We start from the raw sequence: 21,676 nt of genomic DNA, 5'->3' as shown, positions 1-21,676 counted from the left end.
AGCTTCTCTACCTTTAACGTCACATAGTGGATTAGTGGAGGAGTCTCCCTGCAGCACTGCAAGGGTTAGCATCTGCACGGTGTTTTGAAGGTGCTGTAATTTGTTTTATGGTATTTGTTGCACTGGCTTTTGCTGCAACGCACAATGCTGTCTTGTGTGTGGATAAGGCTATTACATGCCAAAAACTCAAAAATACTTAAAATCTCCTGATAGATTTCTAAAGCTACCCAGGTTCTATAGCCTGTGGTCCAGTTATTCCTTTTCCGAGCCACTGCTCTGACAGCTCCCCATCTTTGACAGCCCTGGGGTGCAAATCTTTAGGGTGCTGTGGCTGTGACAGAAGCCTTTGGAAAGGATGGAAGCCTCTTGCTGGCTTTTCACCACACGTTTCTGCTGAGGTGTCTTCAAAGTCATTTGAGCGGTATTAGTTATAGTGTGGGGAACCCCCCCAGTGCTTCTCGTGTATTAGCAGCACCACTGAAACCTTTAAAAGATGATGTTTCTAGTTGTGCAGATCCTCAGAGAGGTGGTAAGTGAACTGTGATCTGGCAGCAGTGGAGAAAAACCCTTCCACCTGCGAAGACTCAGCCCTGAACGCTCAGCCAGGGCCGATTAGTGCTCTAAGCAAGCTGTGCAGAGGTTGGATTAATATTTGATATTAACTCTGATTATTGTCCTCTTATGATCAAAGCATGCTGTTGCTGAATAATACGTCAAGCAGAGAGCACGTACAGTGTCCCGAATGGCTGGGATCTCTCATAGCCCATGATTCAGAGGAATCCAAGAACATATCATCACATGAGACCGTGATAAAGTTGATTACCCTGAAGCAGACCTCAGACTTCATTAGTCACCCCGTCATGCGCTGCCTGTCCCCTGATGTCAGCGAGGGCTCGCGCCACCACTCCCCACACCCTTCTGCTTTTGTAAGCCAGGCTTAGACAGACCTTTCCTGAACGAAACAGCCAGAGGTCAGAGCTGGTATTTCCCCCTGCTATTAGGATGCTCCAAAAAAATTAAACAGGAGTTTATTTTATAAATAAAAATAAAGGGAGTCCCACGACACCCTTCCAGGCCCCCTAAAGATGCGATAAATAATCTGTGCTGAGATTAAATTTCCTTAAGGATTATCACTGATCCCAGCAAGAGCAGCAGCAGACCTGTAAAGGCCAGCCAATTTTTATTTACCTTTACACTTTAAACTATGCTCCTAGGTTTTTTATTCCTGCCTACAAAGCAACTGCAACTCCCTGTAAATTCACAGAACCTAATGCCATATTCTGGTCTGAGAGACATTCTTCAGTATCTTTTTGCTAAAAATAGAGAAACCCAATGCCCTTACAGTTCATACCATTTACACAGGCTGGGTTTTCAAATGCAAAATATTCTGAGCTGTTCTATGATAAAACAGTAAGTATGTAGCAGTGGAAGATCTCTGCTGATGAACAAGCAGGGTCTTTTTAAGTCCAGCCTTGCAGTGAATTATCATAGAGGAAGAAGAATATTTGTAAAGCAGTGGAAAAAAATTCAGTGCTGTGTTTTTGCAACTGCTTAAAGAGAACCAAAAAAACAATGGCAGTGTCCTTCCTTCCTTATATCTGCATCTAGTGAGCAAAGGAAGAGCCGGAATGGAAAGATCCTCATCATACAGGACAAATCAAAAGAAAAAAGTATCTGTCCCAGAGCGCAGTGTTGAAATCTCCCTCCTTCTTTGCATATATACATATATCCACACAAACATCTACCCATATAAATATAGACATAAGGTATTCCTGCAAGGCATGCATTAATGCATTTGTAATAATACACAGTACCAAGATGCTCTTCCAGCAAGTACAGATTCATGGGTTAGCTTGGTTTTCCTACTCTGCCTCTTGACAAAACTTGACACACATGTTCACTTGTGTTAAAGTGTCTTCCAACTTCATTTTAAAAGGAAATCCAGTTTCTCAGACCAAACATGACCTCAAGAAGAATCCCACCACAGAGCAGCGCAGGGTGACGCTCTCATCAGTAGAGGACAAGGCCTTGATGCCAGTGGAGGTGCCCAGTGCAGCAGTCAGTGCCACAGCCAGGTGTAACACTTGCGGCCAGGCAGCTCCCAGACACGTGCCTCTCCTGAGCTCAAACACCCGTGCAGGCGATGGGGTGCAAGCAGGGGCTGCTGCTGCTCCCACTGCCCAGAAATGTTGCTCAGATCACGGCTGGGAGGGCCATCTGTGAATGGGAAGGAAGGAAACAAGATCTGTTCCTCAGAACAGAAATTATTTTGCTTTTTTTTTTCATTCTCTTCCCATAAAGCAGTCTTTGTTTCCCAATAATCGTGAAAGCAATGAGGATGCAAAAGGCCAAATTCTGTTCAAAAGCCCTGTGATGTGCAGGGAAGGGCAGCTGTGACATGGGCTGCTGCATCCAGACCACCAGCATCCCGCTGACCCTGCACCGTCCCAAGCAGCAGCAGCCCCGACTGTGCTGCTGCCCTTCTCCCAAGGCTGACAGTGTGAGCCGGGCTTACATCTCTGCGCCAGCAGTTTGCTGAGCACTTCACATCTGGTTTCATGCCTCAGTGCTTCTGGTGGGAGGGAGGGAGAGCTGGATGGATGGATGGACGGATGCGTGGATGGATGGATGGATGGATGCATGGATAGATGACGTGGTGCAAAACCACTCGAAGAAACCTCTGTCCTCATGTGTGCAGAGCATGTCATTGCATAATACATCATTGGGATAAAAATTATCTTTGCTGGATCTATGGAAAAAATTACCTTTATTGAAAATTTTAGCTAAATATTTAAGGTAAAAATTAAGGTCCTGATACTGATTCTGCCTTTTTCCTGTTTAATTTTTGTTCACCTCTTTTGCTACAGAAAAAAGTGGCTGAAGCTTCAACTTTCAGTGTAGTGTAGGCACAAAACGATATTCAATAGAGTGTGCCTCACTAGGTGCGGGAGTGGAAAGGAACTGAAATTAGAATTTTACAAGTGATCAGCTAATCCAGGTGGAATGATTGTGAAGGAGTCCCAACCCAGGCAAAAGTCAATAAGCAATTAGCATCTATTAAAAGATGGAGTATAGGATGATGGGAGAAAAGCCCTTGAAAAAAGGCTGAGCCCCATATTTCCAGCCTGCTTTCCTCTGGACTGGAATAGCAGGGAGCTGCTGTGAAGCCGTGACCTGCCCTGCTGGGGCACCTCTACAGCCTGTGGCTGGTTTTGCTCTAGAAATAAAAGCCTTCAGTTAAATTCAGTTTTTATTTGGATCCTTCTTGCTGCTTGGGTCAATAATTTGAGGAAAGGGCAGTGGCTGCTGTACCATGGGATACACCTTGTTGTTTCAGTGTAGTAAATGTGTCTGATTTCTTTGATGGTTTTGAAACAGGAGGTGACGCTGGCTGGGGAGCAATGGAAGTTTAGGTGTAACTCCCACTTTACCTCACCTTCATCTTTGCTTCTTTCTTATTTTCTTGTGAACAAATGTTTCTAATATAACTCAAGATAGCCTGGGGAAGGAGCTGTTAGGTCACTGGAGAAAAATCCCAGTGCCAGGTAAAGGCATTCAAATAAAACCCTTGAAAGAAATTAATTAGAAAACTGATTTCTAATTTCAGCGGAGAAATTTTGTCGTTTAATTAGATTAGACTTTATCGACTGTGTTTTAATGGATTTGTTTTCTCAGGCAGACTCCTCCATCTTTCAGCGTGCCAACCTTGATGTAAATAGATACGAACGTGTACGCTTCGCTTGAAGTTGGTGGAGCAGCTCCTGGTAGCAAAGCCAAGACCGTAAGTGTGCGGGAGATCAGCGCCCGAGGGGAGGGCGGGTGGGCACAGGCTTCCCTTGGGGCAGGGACACGCAGGGACACCTCACCGCAGCTTTCACTGACCCCTCAGTGTCACGAGGCGTCTGGGCAGCCTGCAGAGAGTCAGCACGCAGCAACTGCCGATGGGCTGGTTCTGCTGACTCTGCTGTCGCCAGGTGAGTCAGTGGCAAGTCACCGTCTGGGCTGCGGGCACGGAGCGGCATGCCTGGAAACCCGCTACAGAAGCGAGGGAGGCGAGGAGCGCCCGAGGACCCCAGCCTCACCTGGCTGCTTTTTGCAGTTTCTGTTTTCTTTAAGTGGCTGATGAAACCCCGAGTATCAGGCAGAGGGTGCCCCCCCCGCAGGGTGCCGCACCTCTGCCCCCCGCCGGGCTGGCCGTGCACCGGGGGCTGCAGCGTCCTCCGGCCCGGGCGCTCGGGCTCTGCCGGTGGCGGCACCGTTGGGGGGGGATGGGGGGGGGGGGGGGGGGGGCGCGTAAGCGGGACGGGGGCTCTGCGAATTTCAGCGGTGTCTGCGGCGCAAGGGCCGGCCGCGCACCGGCGCCGGGGGGGTCGCGCCGCGGCCCACGCAGGGTGCGATGCCCCCCACGCAGCGGCGCCGGGTGAGCTGCGCTCCCGCCGGGCGGCAGTGCCACGGGAGCGCCCCCCGCCCCGCCAGGCGCCGCGGGCAGGTGAGGGCCGGCTCGGCGGGGCCCCGGGGCGGGGGAGGCCGTGCGCGCTCCCGGGCGCCGCGCACCCCCCGTGGGGCCGGCCCGGCGGGAGGCTGGGGCGGCCCAGGGCGTTGCCGCTCCCCGCGGATAAAGCCGGGCGGCGGCGGGGGCCGTGCAGAGCTGGGGAGCAGCGCGGGGCGGGCCGGGCCGGGGCGGCGGCGGGGGGAACCGGGCGCAGGAGCCGTGCGGCCGCTGAGCGCCGCGTCCCTCCCCGCAGGCGCGGGCGGGCAGCGGGCGGAGCGGGCTGAGGAGGAGGCGGCGGAGGCGGAGCGGGGCCGCGCCATGAGCACGCAGGCGCGGGGCCAGGGCGGGCGCAGAGCGGCGGATCCCGACGGCGAGATGCCGGCCACCGAGAAGGACCTGGCGGAGGACGCGCCCTGGAAGCGGATCCAGCAGAACACCTTCACCCGCTGGTGCAACGAGCACTTGCGCTGCGTCAACAAGCGCATCGGCAACCTGCAGCACGACCTGAGCGATGGGCTGCGGCTCATCGCCCTCCTGGAGGTGCTCAGCCAGAAGCGCATGTACCGCAAGTACCACCAGCGGCCCACCTTCCGCCAGATGCAGCTGGAGAACGTCTCGGTGGCCCTCGAGTTCCTGGAGCGGGAGAGCATCAAGCTGGTCTCCATCGGTGAGTGCATCCCCTGCGGGTGCGTTGTCGGTTTATGTTGTTGGGGTTTTTTGCTTGTTTTGTTTTTTGTTGGTATGGGGGGTTTTGTTGTTGTGGTGGTTTTTTTTGTTGCCCCCCCCCCCCCCCCCCCCCCCCCCCCCGTTTTATCGTGTGTTTTCTTTTTCCTGCGCCGGCCCTCTGCCTCGCAGGGCAGCCGCGGGGTGCTGCCCCCGGGGCACCGGTCTCGGCAGCCGAGGGAGCGCTGCCGCCCCTTCCCTTCAAGGAGAGGCTTTGGGGGTGCAGCGTGGTGCTGGAGCGCTGCCGCCCCTTCTCCTCAGGGCCAGCGTGGTGGTGGTGGTGTAAAGCTGTGTGTGCAGTGGGGCTGTCCCACAGCCCGGTTGGCAGTGCCTTCCTGTCCCCCTCAGCTGCTCTCCTAGTCACTCTCTCACAGGTGACGCTTTGCTGTCAGGGCTTTCCCTTGGGGAACCCAGTGCCAGAGCGTGTTCTGTCCGTGAGCCCCCAGTTTCCCCAGGAGCTGAGCCCTTCAGTAGCCCCAGCAGGAGATGCAGCCGGGCCAGTGCTTGCCCTAGCCCATGTCTGGCCAGGGGTGCCTGGGCTCTGGCGAGGTGCTGAGCCCAGCTCTGGGGTGGTGGGTGGGCTGTGGGGAGGCAGCTGCAGCCATCCGTGGTGCAAGGAGACTTTTCCTCCTCGCCAGGGCCCAGTATGTGATGCCAGTGTTCAGATGGGCATGGATGCTTGCCTAAGTGCAGTTGGAGCTTTTGAACAGGCTTGTGCTTTCTCTTTAATCTTCCTGCTGTGGTAAGGCATGGGTAGAAAACATACAAGGGCTGCTGCTAACTCCAGGAGATGTGTGGTTTAAGCTAATGCCCAGCCTGGCTGGTGCTGCCTTTGACTCTCCATACTGTACTGGAGGGTGCAATTGCTGGATAACTGGTGGTCTGCTCGGGAAACTAAAGCTGTTGGCATGCATGTCAAATTGCAGATGATCCCTCAGGAATGCCTGTGGTGACCATTTGGGGAATAGCTCAGGTGTGGCCACAATACAGTCTGTAAAGCAGTAGTTCAAATGCCTGAGAGATCTCTGGGAAGGAATGTGAATGCCTTTTCTAGCGTGTTGCCAGATAACTCTAATTACTGCCTACTGATGACTCTGGCCTGGATGAATTGCACAGCTGAATTCGGGTGAGAGCAGCTCTACCCAGTTGTCTGAAACTCCTGGCCAGGGTGAAAGCTATTTCCCTTTAGAGGCTTCAGCTGCAATAGCAAGAAAATAACAAACTTCTCTGGTTTGGGGGGGCCCTCTCTGGAGACCTGTGGCTGCATGGTGTAGTGGGTATGCTGTAGTACCTCTCTACTAATGTGTAAAAGCAGCTTTGGACAAATGGGGACTGCTGGGTCCGGAATGGCTGATTATCCTCCTAGGGCAAAATAGCTAATGTACTTGCAGCTGGCAATGGAGCTGGTGCTAATTATTTACTTAGAGTTGCATTCCCTTTGCACACAGTGGGGTTCAAGTTGCAGCTGCTGACTCCTGGGCTGAGCTTGCTTTTGCTAACACCAGAGCTCACCTTTCTGTTTCAGCCACTGGAATAGCTCCTTAGCAGCCGCAGCGCTAACACCAGGCCAGTGCTCCCTTCCTGTTGCATTGTTTGCCCTAGAAAAACGTTGCTGCTCCAGCTGCTTTCCCACTAGCCTGTGGGTTTGGGAGATCAAGCTTCGTGCAGTCAGGCCTGGCTTCCAGCGACTTCCTTCCTAAAATGCTGCAGCAGCAGCAGCACAGCTGCCTTGCAGGATGAGGCTGAGCTGCAGTGTGGCCATAAACATTTAAGATGTGTCTAACTGTTTTGCAGTTTACTTGCGTTGTGTTGGCTATTAAAGTAAATAAAAAAAAAAAAAAAAAAACCCGAAACAAGAAACATGTAGTTGAAGCTTTGGGAGAACAGAATGACTAGGGTTGCTAGTGCCTTTGCCATTGTCTCGACCTCTGTGTGTGGGGGTATACAGCTCTATCTGTGCTGTGCCACCAGAGCTGGAGCCAAGCAGTAACACAGGAGCCCTACTGTATGGTCCTGGATAAAGGGAGCGGCTCCTGAAAAAGCAGCCTCAACTTGCTTTCCAAAAAAGATGTTCAAAGCGAGCCTTGGTGCTCTGCTTTGTTGAAGAGGCTGAGGCGCGTGCCACCTCTCCGCAGGCGCGGCGTTGGCTGGGGTCGCTGCCTGTCCCTGCCGCCTTTTTCCCTGCAGGTTCTGAAGAGCTTAGGGCTTGCTTTTTGTTTCTAGCTTGTACTCTCCTCTTTTGTGTTGCTGAGCAAAACCAGGGCTGTGACGGGGCCTGGAGCTATGTACCAGCAAAGGCTTTTAGGTGGAGAACTTTTATGACCAGCTTGGTCTTTAGGGCCTGGTGTGTTTAGGGCCAGCCCTGACCCAAATCAGCAGGGAAAACCTGACAGCTGTGGCTGCTGGATTTCTGGCATTAACGATGCCATCAGACCTCTGCGAAGTGGATGCCGGGCCTGTTCCAGTTATTATTTAACTTCCAGGAACATTTTGGAAGCTGTGTATTACGGCTCAGCTACTGCTGCTATACTACAGCCACACTCAAACTTTTTCAGTAGCAAGCTTTTGGCATTCCATTTTGTGCATTTAAAAGAAGTCTGCCTGTGCACAGAGAAATCAGTTAAATTTATAGTGTTTGGCCACAACCCCTTCTGGATGCACAGTTAGGAGTCCTGCCTCTCCTGCTGCTGTTGCCCCTTCTTGAGTCTCTGCTCAGTCTCTTGATAGTTCAGGATGCTGTTCTTATAAGTATGGAGTGCCTCCGCTTCAGTGCAGATTTAACTGCACGTGTGGTCTAATGTAAAAACAACTGTAAAGTACATAGGTGCTTTTTGCCATCCAGCAAAGATGGGATGTAAAGCTCTGAAAAAGCCGCTGTGAGGACAGGTGACTTCGTGGAGTTTTCTACTCAGCACGAGGTGACTGCTGTGCTACTCAAGTGTTAACAAGTGTTAAGTCTAGCTCTTTTTTTTTTTTTTTTTTTTGTCTGCTAGACTGAGATAATTGCAGATTCCTGGGTGCTGAGTGGCATCTGGTGTGACAGGCACTGGGGAGTAGGATGCCAGGAATGCAGAGCACAAGGGCTTTGCTCTTGGCCAAAGAAGCTGATTGACTCTGCAGATTACTTTGTACAGGAGCCACACTGCCCCTTGGTAAAAGCTGTAGCAAGTGGCAGGGAAGGGGGGGGGTTGAAGCTAGCTTGGCACTGAGCTTGTCCCTCGAAACTGTGATACCGGGCAATCGGAGTCAACTGATTTAGCTTAGAAACAGAGTTCAGTGTCTGAAGCTTGGCAGGTGGTTTTGGGCTGTGAACTGCCAAGTTGCACTGGAGGCTGCAGCCAGCAGACCCTGGTGCACACTCTGGTGCTGTTCGGTGCCTGTTGGCAGTGTCCTTGTGGCTGCTGCTCGCCCAGTAGCTCTGTGTTGCTGGCAGAGGCAGGATGAGTGCTGGCTGGCTTGTTTGGTAAAACTGCTGTCTTACACTGCTGCAGTCTGATTGATCAAACTGAAAAACACATGGCTTCTCTACCAGGTAAGGGAGCTGATCTGGCTTGCCTCGCAGCTGCAGGACATCAAGTGATGATGCAGGTAAATGGATAGGCAGGGGCAGCTGGTTTGTCTTGGTGGTGGTCCTGAGTCGTCCTGCAGTGCCTGGAGGGAGATGGGTGAGGAGAGGGTGGGATTATAATCATGATCTATTGGTACTTGCCTCATGGAGACTTTGGTGGTCTTGGGATGTCCCAGCTGCAGGAGTGCTTCTGGAAGGGCTGTTTCTTTCTGACCGAACCTAACTTGTGTATCAGGTGGGTTTTGGTTAATGACCAAGTACTTGATGCATCCAGTGTGCTCTGTAGAGCAGACCTCCAGCATGCTGTCAAGATGAAAGTATCTTGACCTGTGAGTCCGAGTACCTTGTGGAGTCTCTTCTTAAGAAAACAGCTGAAAACCAACTTTCTTCTCTAGGCTGTTGATGTACTGAGGGGTGACAAAACAAATCTTAATATTTTTGAGGAGAAGTCGTATCTTCTAAAGCTTGGTAAGTGTATTGTCCTGTAATGCCTAGAGCTAGGTGCATGAAAACTGAAAAAAGGAAAATGTATTTTCAGCCTGTATACAGTTAGGGTCTTTCACTGTCTCACTTCAGGTGCTGTTAACACATCATAAGAAGGTAGTCAAAATACACTTGCATTTTGTCTGCCACTTACCTGTGACTTCCCTGGAGGCTGTTTTCTGGAAAATATCCAGTGTGTCTTGGAAGCAGGTTTCTGCTTCTTGGAAATGTGACACTTAATCCTTCCCCTCAAAGATTATTTTTGATAGAGTGGCTGTGGGCCTGACGGCTGGAGGTGGCTTCAGTTTCTGAGGGTGGTTGGTCTCCTCTGTTTCAATAGCTCGACTGCTGGTCTGAAAGCGTGGCTTTGCATGAGCTATTTGCTCCAAGTTATAGGAAACTTTAAGGTAGCTTACACAGACTGCTCTTGCATTCTTTTACATATGAGCGGAAACTTGTAAAGTGATCAAACTTCAGTAAAATTACTTGGGACCAGTTAGACTAATGTGCTAAACAGCTTTTTCATTTAAGGCGCTGAATGCTATGCCAGCTATTCAAGAAGGACTGAAGTCTTAACTGCTCCATATTCTAATGCCAGTCATGTATTGACTTACATGGGAATGTTTAAATCAAAATGGGTCACGATAACTCCTTTCCTAGCCTACAACTGTAATCTAAGAACGTGGTTAGCCTTGTGTGTGGCCATGCTTCTGCACTGCCAGTATTGTTCGGTGTCCGCTCCAAGCGATGGGAAGTAAAACAATGATCTCTGAATCTCCCAGGCTGCAGAGGAATTTTCTCTCTGCCCCTCAGAAACACTTTGATGTGCAGTTAGTCTGGGACCTGAACAAGGGCCTGCCAAGTTCAGACCGCTGATACATGCTGTGGCTGCACACCAGAGTGAAATGGTGTGTTGCAGGTGATGCTGGTGTGAGCAGACCTCTGCTGTACTGACACTCACCTGGTCTCTGCCACCAGCATCAGGTGGACCTGCCTGTGGACCTGTGTCTTCCTTTACTGCCTGGTGTGTGGTGCACAGCTCACAGAGATGACACCTGATCCATAAGGCGTTACAGTAATGGCAATGCAAAGCTCAGCGACCTGGAGTTTGGCTCTGCTAGGGCTTGGTACCACTGTGCCTGAAGAGCCGGTCCCAGCAGCTGTTGCTTACAAAGCATCAAACCTGATTTTTGGCTCTGGGTGAGGTAGCCAGGCTTTCTGTAGAGAAAGCTGTAGGTTCCTGTGAGATTTTTCTTGCTTTTTGTGTGTGCACTCTGCTAGTACAGTGGGTCCTGTTCCAGAGCACCCATCCATGGAGCGGGGGAGTCCTCTCCACACAGGTGTGCCAAGGTAGTGATGGGCATGCATGGTTGGTGGAAGCAGGTGAGGATGTGTTGCTGCAATCTGCTTGGACTTGGCAGGAAAAACAGAATCAGATGTTCCAAGTGTGTCTGCTGGAGGAGTGAAATGCTGTGTTAACTGTTGGTGGAAGTAAAAAAAAAAAAAAATAGAGAAGGCTAAGGGAAGACACTGCCCAACCTCTTAAGGAGATTTGAGCAGTCTTTGCTACAGCCTTCACTGTATGGCACTGCTCACAGGGCTGTTTGTTGCAGGCTGAATTCATGCTGATGGTGGTGGTGGGAACAGATGAGTGTCTTCACATTGTGTTTGGAGAAATAAGAGTAGCGGTTTTCATGAAAATACTGAGTCTGAAACCTGTGCTAGCTGCTAACGTATATTTTCTTGAAAGCTCTAGTACGAGCGTGTGGTAGAGGTGGGTACTCACCCACCCTTCTTGCAGCCGCTGCCTGGGTGGGGTGAGCAGAACTGCCCTGGCTCTTCCTGGGAACCTGACCTCAGGTTCAGAGTTGAGTCAACCGAGGTCTGAGGTTCTCTCTTCAATGGGCTAAGCAAGCTCTGCCCTGTGGATTTGAGTTAATTAACTGAAGCTGAAGTGAGGGTTTTCTCCCTGTGTCTTGCTTCTGGGGTCTTGGTACAGATATTTATTTTTTTAACCACCACCAGGCAAAAGTTTCTGTAGCTCACACTCCTGCCTATCTGTGTTCCTCCTGAGGAAGGACCAGTACTCTAATCTAACAGGAAAGACAGACACTTTCTTCTAGGTCGTCATTAGGAGATAAATCCTAGTTCCTGTACTTGAAAGCCTTGCAGTGAGTGTGTGTTGTACCATAACCAGATGTTTCTCTGGGCTCTGACATGGCCTCTAACCTGTCTGAGCCTTCCTCAGCTTTCTGTCCCTCATGCAACTAACCTTGAGTTCTGGAGATGCCTACATCATATCTGGTACATCATAATGAGGATTATCTGCTGTGGTGGGCTTTGGGTTCAGCTAATGGACAGCAATTCCTTGTGTAAACACCGTTCTGCTGTAAGCAGTTGAAGTCTCTAACATCCATAGTGAGATGCATGCAGTGTCTGGTTCCTGCTGTGCTAGTACATGGCAACTGCAATACTAGCAAGAATAAACTGGATTTTTTTTTTTTGGTGTTAGTGAAAACAAGCTAGGCCACTTCAAAAGAAGCTTTGACTAAGTTCCTGGGGAAGCAAGGGTTGCCTTGCATGTCCTCCCTTGTGCTGAGTAACACAGCAGACACTGCCCTGGAGCTGCGTGGGGGTGGGCGGAGGATGAAGCAGCTGAATCCTGTCTCTTCTGGTGTGATGGGTTGGGGTTGTTTGGACCCCCTGTTGATGCTGCCCTTGGAAGAAAGCAGCCATGGCTCTAATAAACCCAGTGGCCACACATACAGCTGCACTGTCTGGTTGCTAATGAGATGTTTCCTCTGAGTCAGATAGGTGATGGTCCTCTGCTGTTCATTACAACTCACAGAAGCAGACAGCTAATCTAGGGAAGGAGCCAATAAATACTGAAGGACATCTCCAACTTTAAAACATAAATTCAGCTTATATTGCAGAGCTGTTTTCTCTGGGTCACTGAAATATAGCAAGTTTTATTGATCAGGCTGGTAAGGTGGTACTGGCAGAGCTTTGAACATCCAGGCTGGGATCTTTCTTGCAAAGGGACAAGCTGTTTTCATCTAACAGCAGCAGCAGGTTGCATGAACTCTCCTGCTGACTTTCCCAGTAATAGCACAAAAATGCACGTGAGCTACAGTGACATCATGGGCCGTGGCTCCTTCTCCCTTGCTTCAGGGCATGCCGTAAATCATGACGCATTTATTTGTCAGAGCTCTGCATTATTCCAGCATGAGCTGGCCAGGCTTTGTGGCAGCACAGCTCCAAACACGGGGTCCTTTGAGAGCGAGGTGGGCGCAGACACTGCCATCCTGGCACCCAGCCTCCCTGCAGTGAGGGAGAAATTGGGCAAGGGCTGTTGCAACAGCATGTCCTGGTGTCGCCCAAGGAGCACGCTAGCAGGCAGTGCATTGCTGCAGCCGGTGCCCGCATGGCATGGGTGCTGTGCTGAGCAAGCCTCTGCTCTCGCCACGCTGCTGGGGAAGCACTCGCTGTCTTCCCGAAGCCTGAGTGGAGTGGGAGCATTGCAGCACTGGCCACAGGCCCTCTGTGCCTCTGGCCGCAGCACCTCTGCTGCTGCGGAGCGGTAGGTGGAAGCGGTGGAGGCGCCTTCCCGCTGGCCTGGGGATGGTGTGTTGCCACCCACTTGTGCTGAAATCTGGGGGGCACTTCGGAGTGGCTGCCTGTGAGATGAGCTCTGGGCTGAGCTATTACATGCTGCTCTGAAATGCCAACTCCCGTGCCTTGCATAGGTGCTGTGAGCACATCTGGACCGAGGGGGGTGGGATGCTGGCTGGGGGTGGGATGCTGGCGGCTGTCTCTCTTCCACGGCTCACAGCCCACAGCGATTTTGGGCTACCCTGGGTGCTTGCGGCTGCCTACTGGTTTTGATTAGTCTGTGGCTGCTCTTGTGAGGAGACAATGTAAGTGTCTGTATTTCTGAGCCTGTATTAAAGGGCACTCTCGTGGTTGGTGGGCCTAAAACCAGCTGTAGGTGGCAACTGGTGAGCTATGCTATGTAAACATGCTTTGAAATTCTCCTCTGGAGCCCTGCAGCAGAAGGCGCAGTGTACAGAGCTGCTCTGAGCAAACACCAGTGATATATGCATCTGAAGGTTATTCAAACACAGAAGAGGAAATACTGTTCCCCTTGGCTAGATACTAACCTGCCATATCTGTGCTTCCTTTAATTGGTATAATTAACTGTTTTACATTCCTTTTCTCTCAACACCCTTGCAGCAGTAGGTGTAGCAGCTTTAGTGGACTTCAGATAAGCAAATAACCGGCAAGCCAGGTCTCTGAGCTAGTTTAGCTAGGTCTTGAGGTTAAAACACTGAGTATGTCTTACAGGTGACCTTCACCTTCATGCAGATCCTCACTTTCTTACAAGGTGAGTGGTAGCAGCAGGTCCCCTGGGCTTGGACCACAGGAGTGAAGAGCCTGAGCTGGGGGGTATGTGCAGTGCCCTGCATTTGTCCCAGCATCTCCCTGGCTGGGAGCTGGCAGTTTAACAAAGACTCCCTGCATCTGTCATGGTGTGAGACACAAATCTTGGATTAATCTGACTGCTTTCAATCCTCACTACAGAATGAGGAACACTAGTTTGCTAAACAACGTTGGTGTCTTAACTGTCATCTTGGTGGTGCAAGATACCAAGTGTTACTTCATCTTCATAGCTAGACAGTGAATTTTGGTAGGGTTTCTTTGTCTCTGCAAGAGACGGAGTAATTTTACTTGTCAGTCTCCCAAATAATCCAAAGCCCAGGCACCTTTGAGCCTGCTCCAACACCTGGATGCTGCTGTTTGCTGGTGTCACTGCTAGCCATGGTGACTCCCCGCAGCTGTTACTTCCTCAGATGTGGCTTGTTGTCAGGTTCCCCTGTGGGAGGGAAGAGTTTGTGTCTGAGCAGACTTAATGTACTGGCTGTGGGAAGACTCAGGATGCTAATTGTGGTGTTTCAGCTTTGTTCTGGCTGTTGATCGACAGTGTGACTGCATGCAAATATCTGATAGCTTATGTAACTGCTTGAACAAGATCAATGGTCTAATAAAAAGTCAAACAGCTTTAGTTGTCTCTGAGGATTATTTCTTTTGGTAACTTTTGCGCTTGTTGTAAAAATGCAGCTATGAAGAAATAGAGAAGCTAGGCTGGTGACTGGTAAGGAAACTTGTGGTGATCTTGAAAGGGCAGTGACTTCCAGTGCCACAGCTGGAGCTCAGCAGTGCTGGATGCTGTGGCTGTCAGATGTCAGCACAAAGACATGGAAACTCCTTGTGGTTATGGTATCTAATGCTGGCTCAAGTGAGTCTGACACTTTTAACAGGGCATGCAGCATGTGTGCTGGACAACTGAAGAGCTCTATCAAATATGGGTGGCCAGAGGGGGAGGGTAACTCTTGCCACAACCCAGTACAACTGCTGTCAGAGAAGACCCTGGCTGGCAGAGGTTGCCTGCACATTGGTAAACCAGCTCCTGTACTAATAGTATTTCTCAGACCTAACCTGACTGGTGAGCAAGAGCAAGGATTGCCAGCTCAATCAAATTGACAAAGACCAAGTGAGATGTCTGCTTGAGGGGCCACAAAATCAGGCTGCTGAGGAGCACCTGCAGATCCTTGGAGCGGTGCAGATGTAGGCGCATCCAAAAAAAGTTAGAAAAAGCCTGAGAGAGTCTTCCAGTGGTTCAGGCTCTCCCCCAAAATGTAAGAGTGAAGAAACACTAATTGCGTTCAGGTCACAGCTGCTGTGAAGTGGTCAGGCTCAGCCCTGCCCTTGGTGCTGTGGCTCTGGATGATTATGGCTGCTAAGTGAGTATCACTTGGCATGCTAATGACTTGCAGGCATCTGCAGTTATAGACATAGGAGCATGTGGGACTCCTGGTCAAGGGTATGGCTAAGACCTTGTCCCAGAGAATTAACCACATCGTTGTTGGGATCCTCACTTGAGTATATACCAATATACTGCTTTCTGGGTGGAAACAGTTTGGAGATGTTCTGCAAGGGTCAACTCGTGGAGGTGGCTTGCTCTGCTGTGAAAGCACCAGGAGCAGCAGACTCCAGTGAGGAGCTGCTAGTTCAGGCCCTGGAAATGGTGGAGATGCCTGGGGTGCCTTGGGTGGAAAGCTGTGCCGAACTCTGCTTCAGGGGCCAGGGAAGCCCCCGGAAGTTAGTGGCACAAAACCCTACTTCAGCAAATCTGCTTCAGGTTTTGCTGTGGTTTTTGTATCCTAGTTCAAAGTTCAGTGTTTAAAGAAATACTACTTTTGATATAGATAAATAACTGAAAAAGCTATGTACCTTTAACAGGTTTTTAATTGCAAGGAGGAAAATTATCTGCTTCATGTGAAGTGCTGCAACTATTGGTTGAAAACACTGCCTAAGGCAGAGGAAGCTTAAATATTTTAATTAACCAGATTTATTACTTAAACACAGGCTTTAACAAGCTGTAGAATAGTTCATACTCTAGCTGTAAGAAAAGTATCTCGGGCTTCTGAAGCAGTACATGGACAAGCAAGAGTATTTGAGGTCAGATGTAGAAGCTGAAATAAGCAGCCCAGTCTCTGTCTAAGAGTAGGACAAACATCTGTGGGGCTTTTGCTCTGTCTGTCTGGAGGTAATAGCATGTTAATAAATATTTTTCATGGTAAAATGGAGGAATTTATAACAAATGAGCTAACCTAATGCTGTACCTAACCTGGTAGGTAACTGGGAGGGGTATGGGAGGTCAGGCAGTGCAGCTTGTGATGTTACTGCAACTGTTCCTGCTCTAGTAAAATTGCCTCCAGAGCCAGTGGGGGTTTTTTTGTGTGTTGTGTTAAAAATGTGAAATACAATAGGTCTGCAAATGTGAACAATATGAGTCTGCAGATTAAAAATGAGATCTTGCAGCTGGTGAGGATTTGGGTAATTGCCGGCACCCTGTTCAGTCGATGTGTGTGTGGTGGAGCGCTGTCCCTGAAGCCTAGGGAGAGAGCTGTGAGCTTGTGAAGCTTGGAAAGACTTGTGTGAAGCCTTTAGCTGGAAGACTTAAAGTCCAGCCTCTGGAGAGGAAAGGTGGTATCCCTCTGAGCGCTGGCTAGCTCGGAAACGCTGTTAGCAGCCAGAGCCTGTTACGGCTGAGCAGCTCCTGACAAAGTTGGATTAGGCTGACGGTGTCAAATGAGCAGAGCTGCTCCTGCATCTTGCTAGAAGCAGCCTATGCGGGGAAGAAGGGAGGCATGGCCCCGAGCAGAGCCTGTGGATGGCACAGGAGCCACGGTGTGGGAGAGTGGCACTGGGGGCTGGGGCCAGCCAGCCTGCAGCAGCTGGTGTGAGCTGGGGGGGGTCCCTCGGGCAGCTCAGAGTGATGCAAAACTCACACATCCAAAGCAAAGCTTTGCTGGGTGGTGAGTGAGTTTGGGTGGGAGGAGCGGGTATGTGGGCTGCACAAGTGTGTGTTGCACAGCTGTGGCTAATATGTGCTCAAGCTGTACCATTAATCCCATATGGTCCTCTTTAAGGTGCTCAGAGACCACCCATGCAGACTGTGCCTCTGCAGATACACTGCTGCTCTCCTGCTCATGAAAGCTTCTCTCAAAAGAGGTCTGTCTGATAGTGGCTGCCGCCATCGGATGAATTACCTGGGCCTCAAGCCAAGCATCTTTTCCTTACATTAGCGGCTTGTAGCTGAAACCATATAAACACAGCGCTATCCTGTGTGGGTTGTTAAACACACAGGGCTTAAATCTCGACTGCGCAGGGGTGAGCCCTGTGCTGTGTGCGGGTGGAAGCGTGTTTACTGCTGCGTTGCACAAGTATACAAAAATATGTTCAAATGATGTCACTGCTTCTTCCAGAAAGAGGGTGAAACTGCTTCCTTCAAGAAGCAGCTGCACAACACAATGTTTTTTTAAAATTTTATTTAAAGATTGACATTCCAGGAAGAAAGTGGACTCCTTCCTTCTTGGACAGGGATGGTCATGGTTTCTAGTGGAGGGGAGGACAGGTGTCTGTATGTGGAAATCTCATGAAGAACTAACGTCTAGCTGGCTTACACACAAAACATTAAGACATCTTCATAGTGGTCACGGAAAAGCAGCAGTGCCTGCCAGGACTGCAGGGATGCACGGTGGATGCACAGTGTTTGTAGTGACTGTGCCACTACCCTGAGCATCCTCACTTGGTGCATGGCTGCAGAAGGCAGCCTGGCTTGTGCAGATGTGCCTTCCCCCTCTGGATGGGCACCGGAATGGTGATGCTGAGGTGGTGGCTGGAGCTCGGAGGCAGGATGGTGGCTGATTTCAGGTGTTCAGCACCTGTATGGTAGTGGCCTGGTGAGATGTATTCTGGTGGCACCTTGGGGGTGTAGGGCTGCTTTCGGTGCTGTGTGTTTAAGAGTGCATACTTACGCCTGAATGTCAAAATGAACTGTTGAAATGGCTCTGATGTTGAAGGGAGATTTCCAAAGCAGCTGTTCTGATCTGCAGTGGGGATACAATGGCATGTGTCATGGTTTAGCCCCAGCTGGCAACTAAGCCCCATATCAGCAGAGTAAAAATGACAAAACTCATGGGTTCAGATAAAGACAGTTTAATAGGTAAAGCAAAAGCCGCACATGCAAGCGGAGCAAACAAAGGAATTCATTCACCAGTTCGCATTGGCGGGCAGGTGTTCAGCCATCCCCAGGAAAGCAGGGCTCCATTGCGTGTAAGTTACCGGGGAAGACAAAACACTCTAACTCTGAATGTCCCCCCATCACCACCCCGCCTGCCTTCTCCTTCCCCCAGGTTTATAAGCTGAGCATGCATGGGATATCCCTTTGGTCAGTGGGGGTCAGCTCTCCTGCCCGTGTTGGGTGTCGTCCATCTTCCCCTTCACAGAAGGGCATCGTTTTGCATTAAGATGTCTCTGCCAGTCAAACCTTTAGCCTTTCTGTAACAGGATCATGTTGTGGTTTAATCCCAGTTGGCAACTAAGCCCCATGCTCACCCACTCCCCCCTGGTGGGATGCGGGGATAATCAGCAGGGTAAAAGTGGGAAAACTCATGGGTTGAGATAAAGACAGTTTAATAAGTAAAACAAAAGCCAAACACGCAAGCGAAGCAAGCCAAGGAATTCATGCACCCATTCCCGTGGCAGGCAGGTGTTCAGCCGTCCCCGGGAAAGCAGGGCTTCATCGTGGGTAACACTTATTCAGGAAGACAAAAGGTTCTAACTCCAAATGTGTCCACCTTCCTCCTCCTTCCCCCAGGTCTATAAGCTGAGCATGCTGCCATATGGTATGGGATATCCCTTTGGTCAGCGGGGGTCAGCTGTCCTGCCTGTGTCGCCCCCCCCCCCCCCCAACTCCTTGTGCCCCCCAGCCCCCTCGCTGTGGGGTGGGGTGAGGAGCAGAGAAGCCCTTGGCTCTGTGCAAGCTGCTCAGCAGTAACAGAAACCTCCCTGTGTTATCAAGGCTGTTTTCAGCACAAACCCAAAGCGGAGCCCCATACCAGCTACTATGAAGAAAAATTAGCTCTATGCCAGCCAAAACCAGTACATGTTGTTGGAGATTAATTACCTTTTCTATTACTTCTCAGGGAAATGGTAGGATGGAGATAGATGACCTGCTGATAAATTCTGGAATAACTTGTCACTAAGCTAAGAGGGCTGTAGAGCATCTGTAACAGGGCATCTGTGCTGAAATACTTCAAAAGAAACCTGTATGGAGCAGTGCTGTTAGGCTCCGATTCTGAGCACCTACCAAAACCCAGACAAACCACAAATCTTTGGCATAGCTAAAGTAACTGGCAGGGTATTTTCTGATGTGTCACCAACCCCAGACCACAAAGTATGCTCTGATCCTGAACTCTTGGTGCTGCAGCATGGGGTGGAGGTGGGTTGAGCTGTGCAGGGCTGCATGAATGGGGATTTCCTTCGAACAACCCTGTGCACAGTGAATCACAGTCAGTGCAGTGATTCTGGTTTCAGATGGAAAAATTGAATCTTGGTGTATGTTGTGGCCAAGGATTTCCCCAAACAGTAATCACATCTGATAATTTCTAATGTGTTGGTTTTGGCTTCAGAAACTCCATCCATTGCAGCTTTCGTGCCTGGTGTCTGCCGCACAGAAGATGTTAGACAGCCCTATCTGAATGGGCTCATTTATCTCAGCAGGATTTTACATGCTGTTTCTTATAACTATCTTGACCTACCCCCACTGTGAGTAAACATGCTCTTCACTAATGCAGAGGTCATTGTGATGTCTGGAAACCTCTGATATACTTGTTGCTCTTTTGCCTCGCCAAGGCTTTTTTTCTTTTTTCCCTTTCTGTAGCCACATCTCTTGTACCTTTTCCATCCCCAGAGCACGCTGGTGCTGAGGGGGTGGACCTTCCTGTTGGTCCCCTGCACTGAAGCTTGGTCACCTTCCTTCAGTAATGGAAGGTACAGCACAGTGCTGATGACTTGTCCACCTAATGCATCTGCTGGCCCCTGGGAAGTCTTTGCAAGAACTAGCCTGGTTTTTAACCTTGATGCAACCTGAAGCGACCTGGTGAGGTTTGGGATTACCTTAATCTTGCAGGGATGGTTACTGCAGTCTCATGCCTCGGCGACGATTCTTAGTTTTGCTGCGTTACTTGCAGAAATTTGGCTCTACAGCTTTATTCATATGTTTGTATCTGCAGTGGGGGATAAATGTGTATATATATACCCACATATATGTTTATCAGCTTAGCCTTGCTGACGGAGGCTTGGCTTTCTGGCTGTGTGAGGAGGTGATCTGTTGTGAGGTGGTGCTTTTTTTGTTTGTGTGCGTGGAATAACCTCGAGTTTATTGGACTCCTAGACAAGTATTTTGGCCTAGGCTTGGGCAATCTTGTATTTGGCTAGAATTTTCATGAAACATGTTTCCTGTGAGTGGGGTGGTGGTGTTGCTGGCTGGGCCGTAGCTCCCAGCTCTGGTGGGAGGGCTGTGCCGCAGCAGTGGATGTGCTGCCCCGTGGGGAGCAGGACCCTGGCCCAGGCTCGCTCCCCTTCCCCTCCGCGCCCGGGGCAGGGGCTGCAGCTTGTGTCCCATCACTCCGCTTCAGAAGCCGAGCCAAGCATTTCTCAGCAGAACGTGGCAAAGGCGGCGGGGGGTGTGTGTGTGTGTGTGTATCCTCTCTTCCCCCTTCCCTCCATCATTTCACAGAAATCCACTTTCCGGCATGTTCGCTCCCCGCTGCGGGGACTTTCCTTCACAAGTCATTACCACCGAGTGATTAATCAGCCCCCGGGCGGCTGGCGTGGCCTGTCCCCGCCGTTTCCCGGCGCTTCCCTCCGCCGGCGCCTGACCCGGGGTGGCGGCGGTGGGGGGGCGGTGGGGGCCGCCGACCGGCCCTCGCCGGGGGCTTTCCCAAGCCCCTGCAGCCCGCGGGGTCGATGGAACCGGTCTGCGGGTTGCTGCCGGCCGTGCCGACCCGCGAGGAGGGGGGGGGGCTGCTGGGTCACCCCGACCCGGGGAGGGGGTTGTGCAGGAAGGTCGCAGGCGGGCGGGGCGCCCTGTGCGGGGGGGGGGGCGGTCGGGGGTCGCAGGGCCCGCTGCTGCCCGCGGTGCGTGTGCCCGCTGTGGCACGCCGAGGGCAGCGGCAAGCGGGAGCCGGGCTGGCCCGGGGGGGCGGCGGGGTGAGCTCGGCTCGGCAGCGGGGAGTGCGCTGTGCCGGGCGCCCGGGGTCCGCGCTTGCAGGGCCCGGTGCCGGGGCGGTGTGGCGCCCCCCGCTGTGCCCCCCGCGCCGGGGCCCGGGGTGAGGGCGGGCGCGGCCCCGGGCCTCGCTCCTGGAGCGGAGCAGCGCTGGTGGCCACGGCTGCTGCGCAGGGGCCGCGCGTTCAGGCTCCCCCCGCCACCGACGGGCACCCCGAATGCGCAGCGGCGGGCCGGGCCCGGCGGGCCGTGACAGCCGCGGTTCTGCGGTGCTGCGTCCCCACTCGCCGCTGACCCCTCTGTCCCCGGTGGCGATGCGCCTGGTGGCAGGGTCGCACGTGCGCTGACACCCCTTGCTGGGCTCCTCCGCAGCCCGAGATCCACACGTTTTACCTTCTCGTGTCCACAACTTGGTAGCGGCTCTGAAGGCCACGGAAACCTTAGGTGCGTTCAGACCGAAAGGATTAAGGAATTTGATCATAAGCCACACGCAGTTTGACTTTTTTTCCCAACCCACCCTAACAATTCCTAATTTTGAAATTCTTGACTTCTTCCAGCCCCCTTGGGTGTTTTCAGTTTCTCTCGGAGAAGCTGGGTTGGTTGCTGTTGCTGTTACACTGCTGGCTTCAGCTTGCTTCATGTTATGCCTTTCTTTTCTGGATGTGAGCCTTAAGTGGTCTCTGGGTACCTATTAAAAAGTTGGGCAGAGCTATTTTCATCTGTATTTCACTCCTGTGAGCTCCACTGGTTTAATTATTTTTATTCTTTTCTGTAT

General features: G+C 51.3%; 1 protein-coding gene across 4 annotated transcripts in view; it reads left to right on the top strand.

Annotated features, from left to right (window-relative positions):
* The first annotated feature begins 4,627 nt into the window (after positions 1-4,627).
* Positions 4,628-21,676, top strand: part of FLNB (filamin B) — a 73,679-nt gene continuing 56,630 nt past the window's right edge. The window contains exon 1 of one of the 4 annotated variants that reach the window (XM_027794346.2): positions 4,628-5,159. In XM_027794346.2, the coding sequence (XP_027650147.2) occupies positions 4,811-5,159 (349 nt within the window). In that variant the 5' untranslated portion in view covers positions 4,628-4,810. The remainder of the gene's footprint in view (positions 5,160-21,676) is intronic. The other 3 variants (XM_055804156.1, XM_027794335.2, XM_027794324.2) reach the window with 3 other exon arrangements.

Source organism: Falco peregrinus, chromosome 5 (genome assembly GCF_023634155.1).
Source record: "Falco peregrinus isolate bFalPer1 chromosome 5, bFalPer1.pri, whole genome shotgun sequence".
In the NCBI taxonomy this organism is placed as follows: Eukaryota; Metazoa; Chordata; class Aves; order Falconiformes; family Falconidae; genus Falco; species Falco peregrinus.
This window is presented reverse-complemented; position numbering and strand designations above follow the sequence as displayed.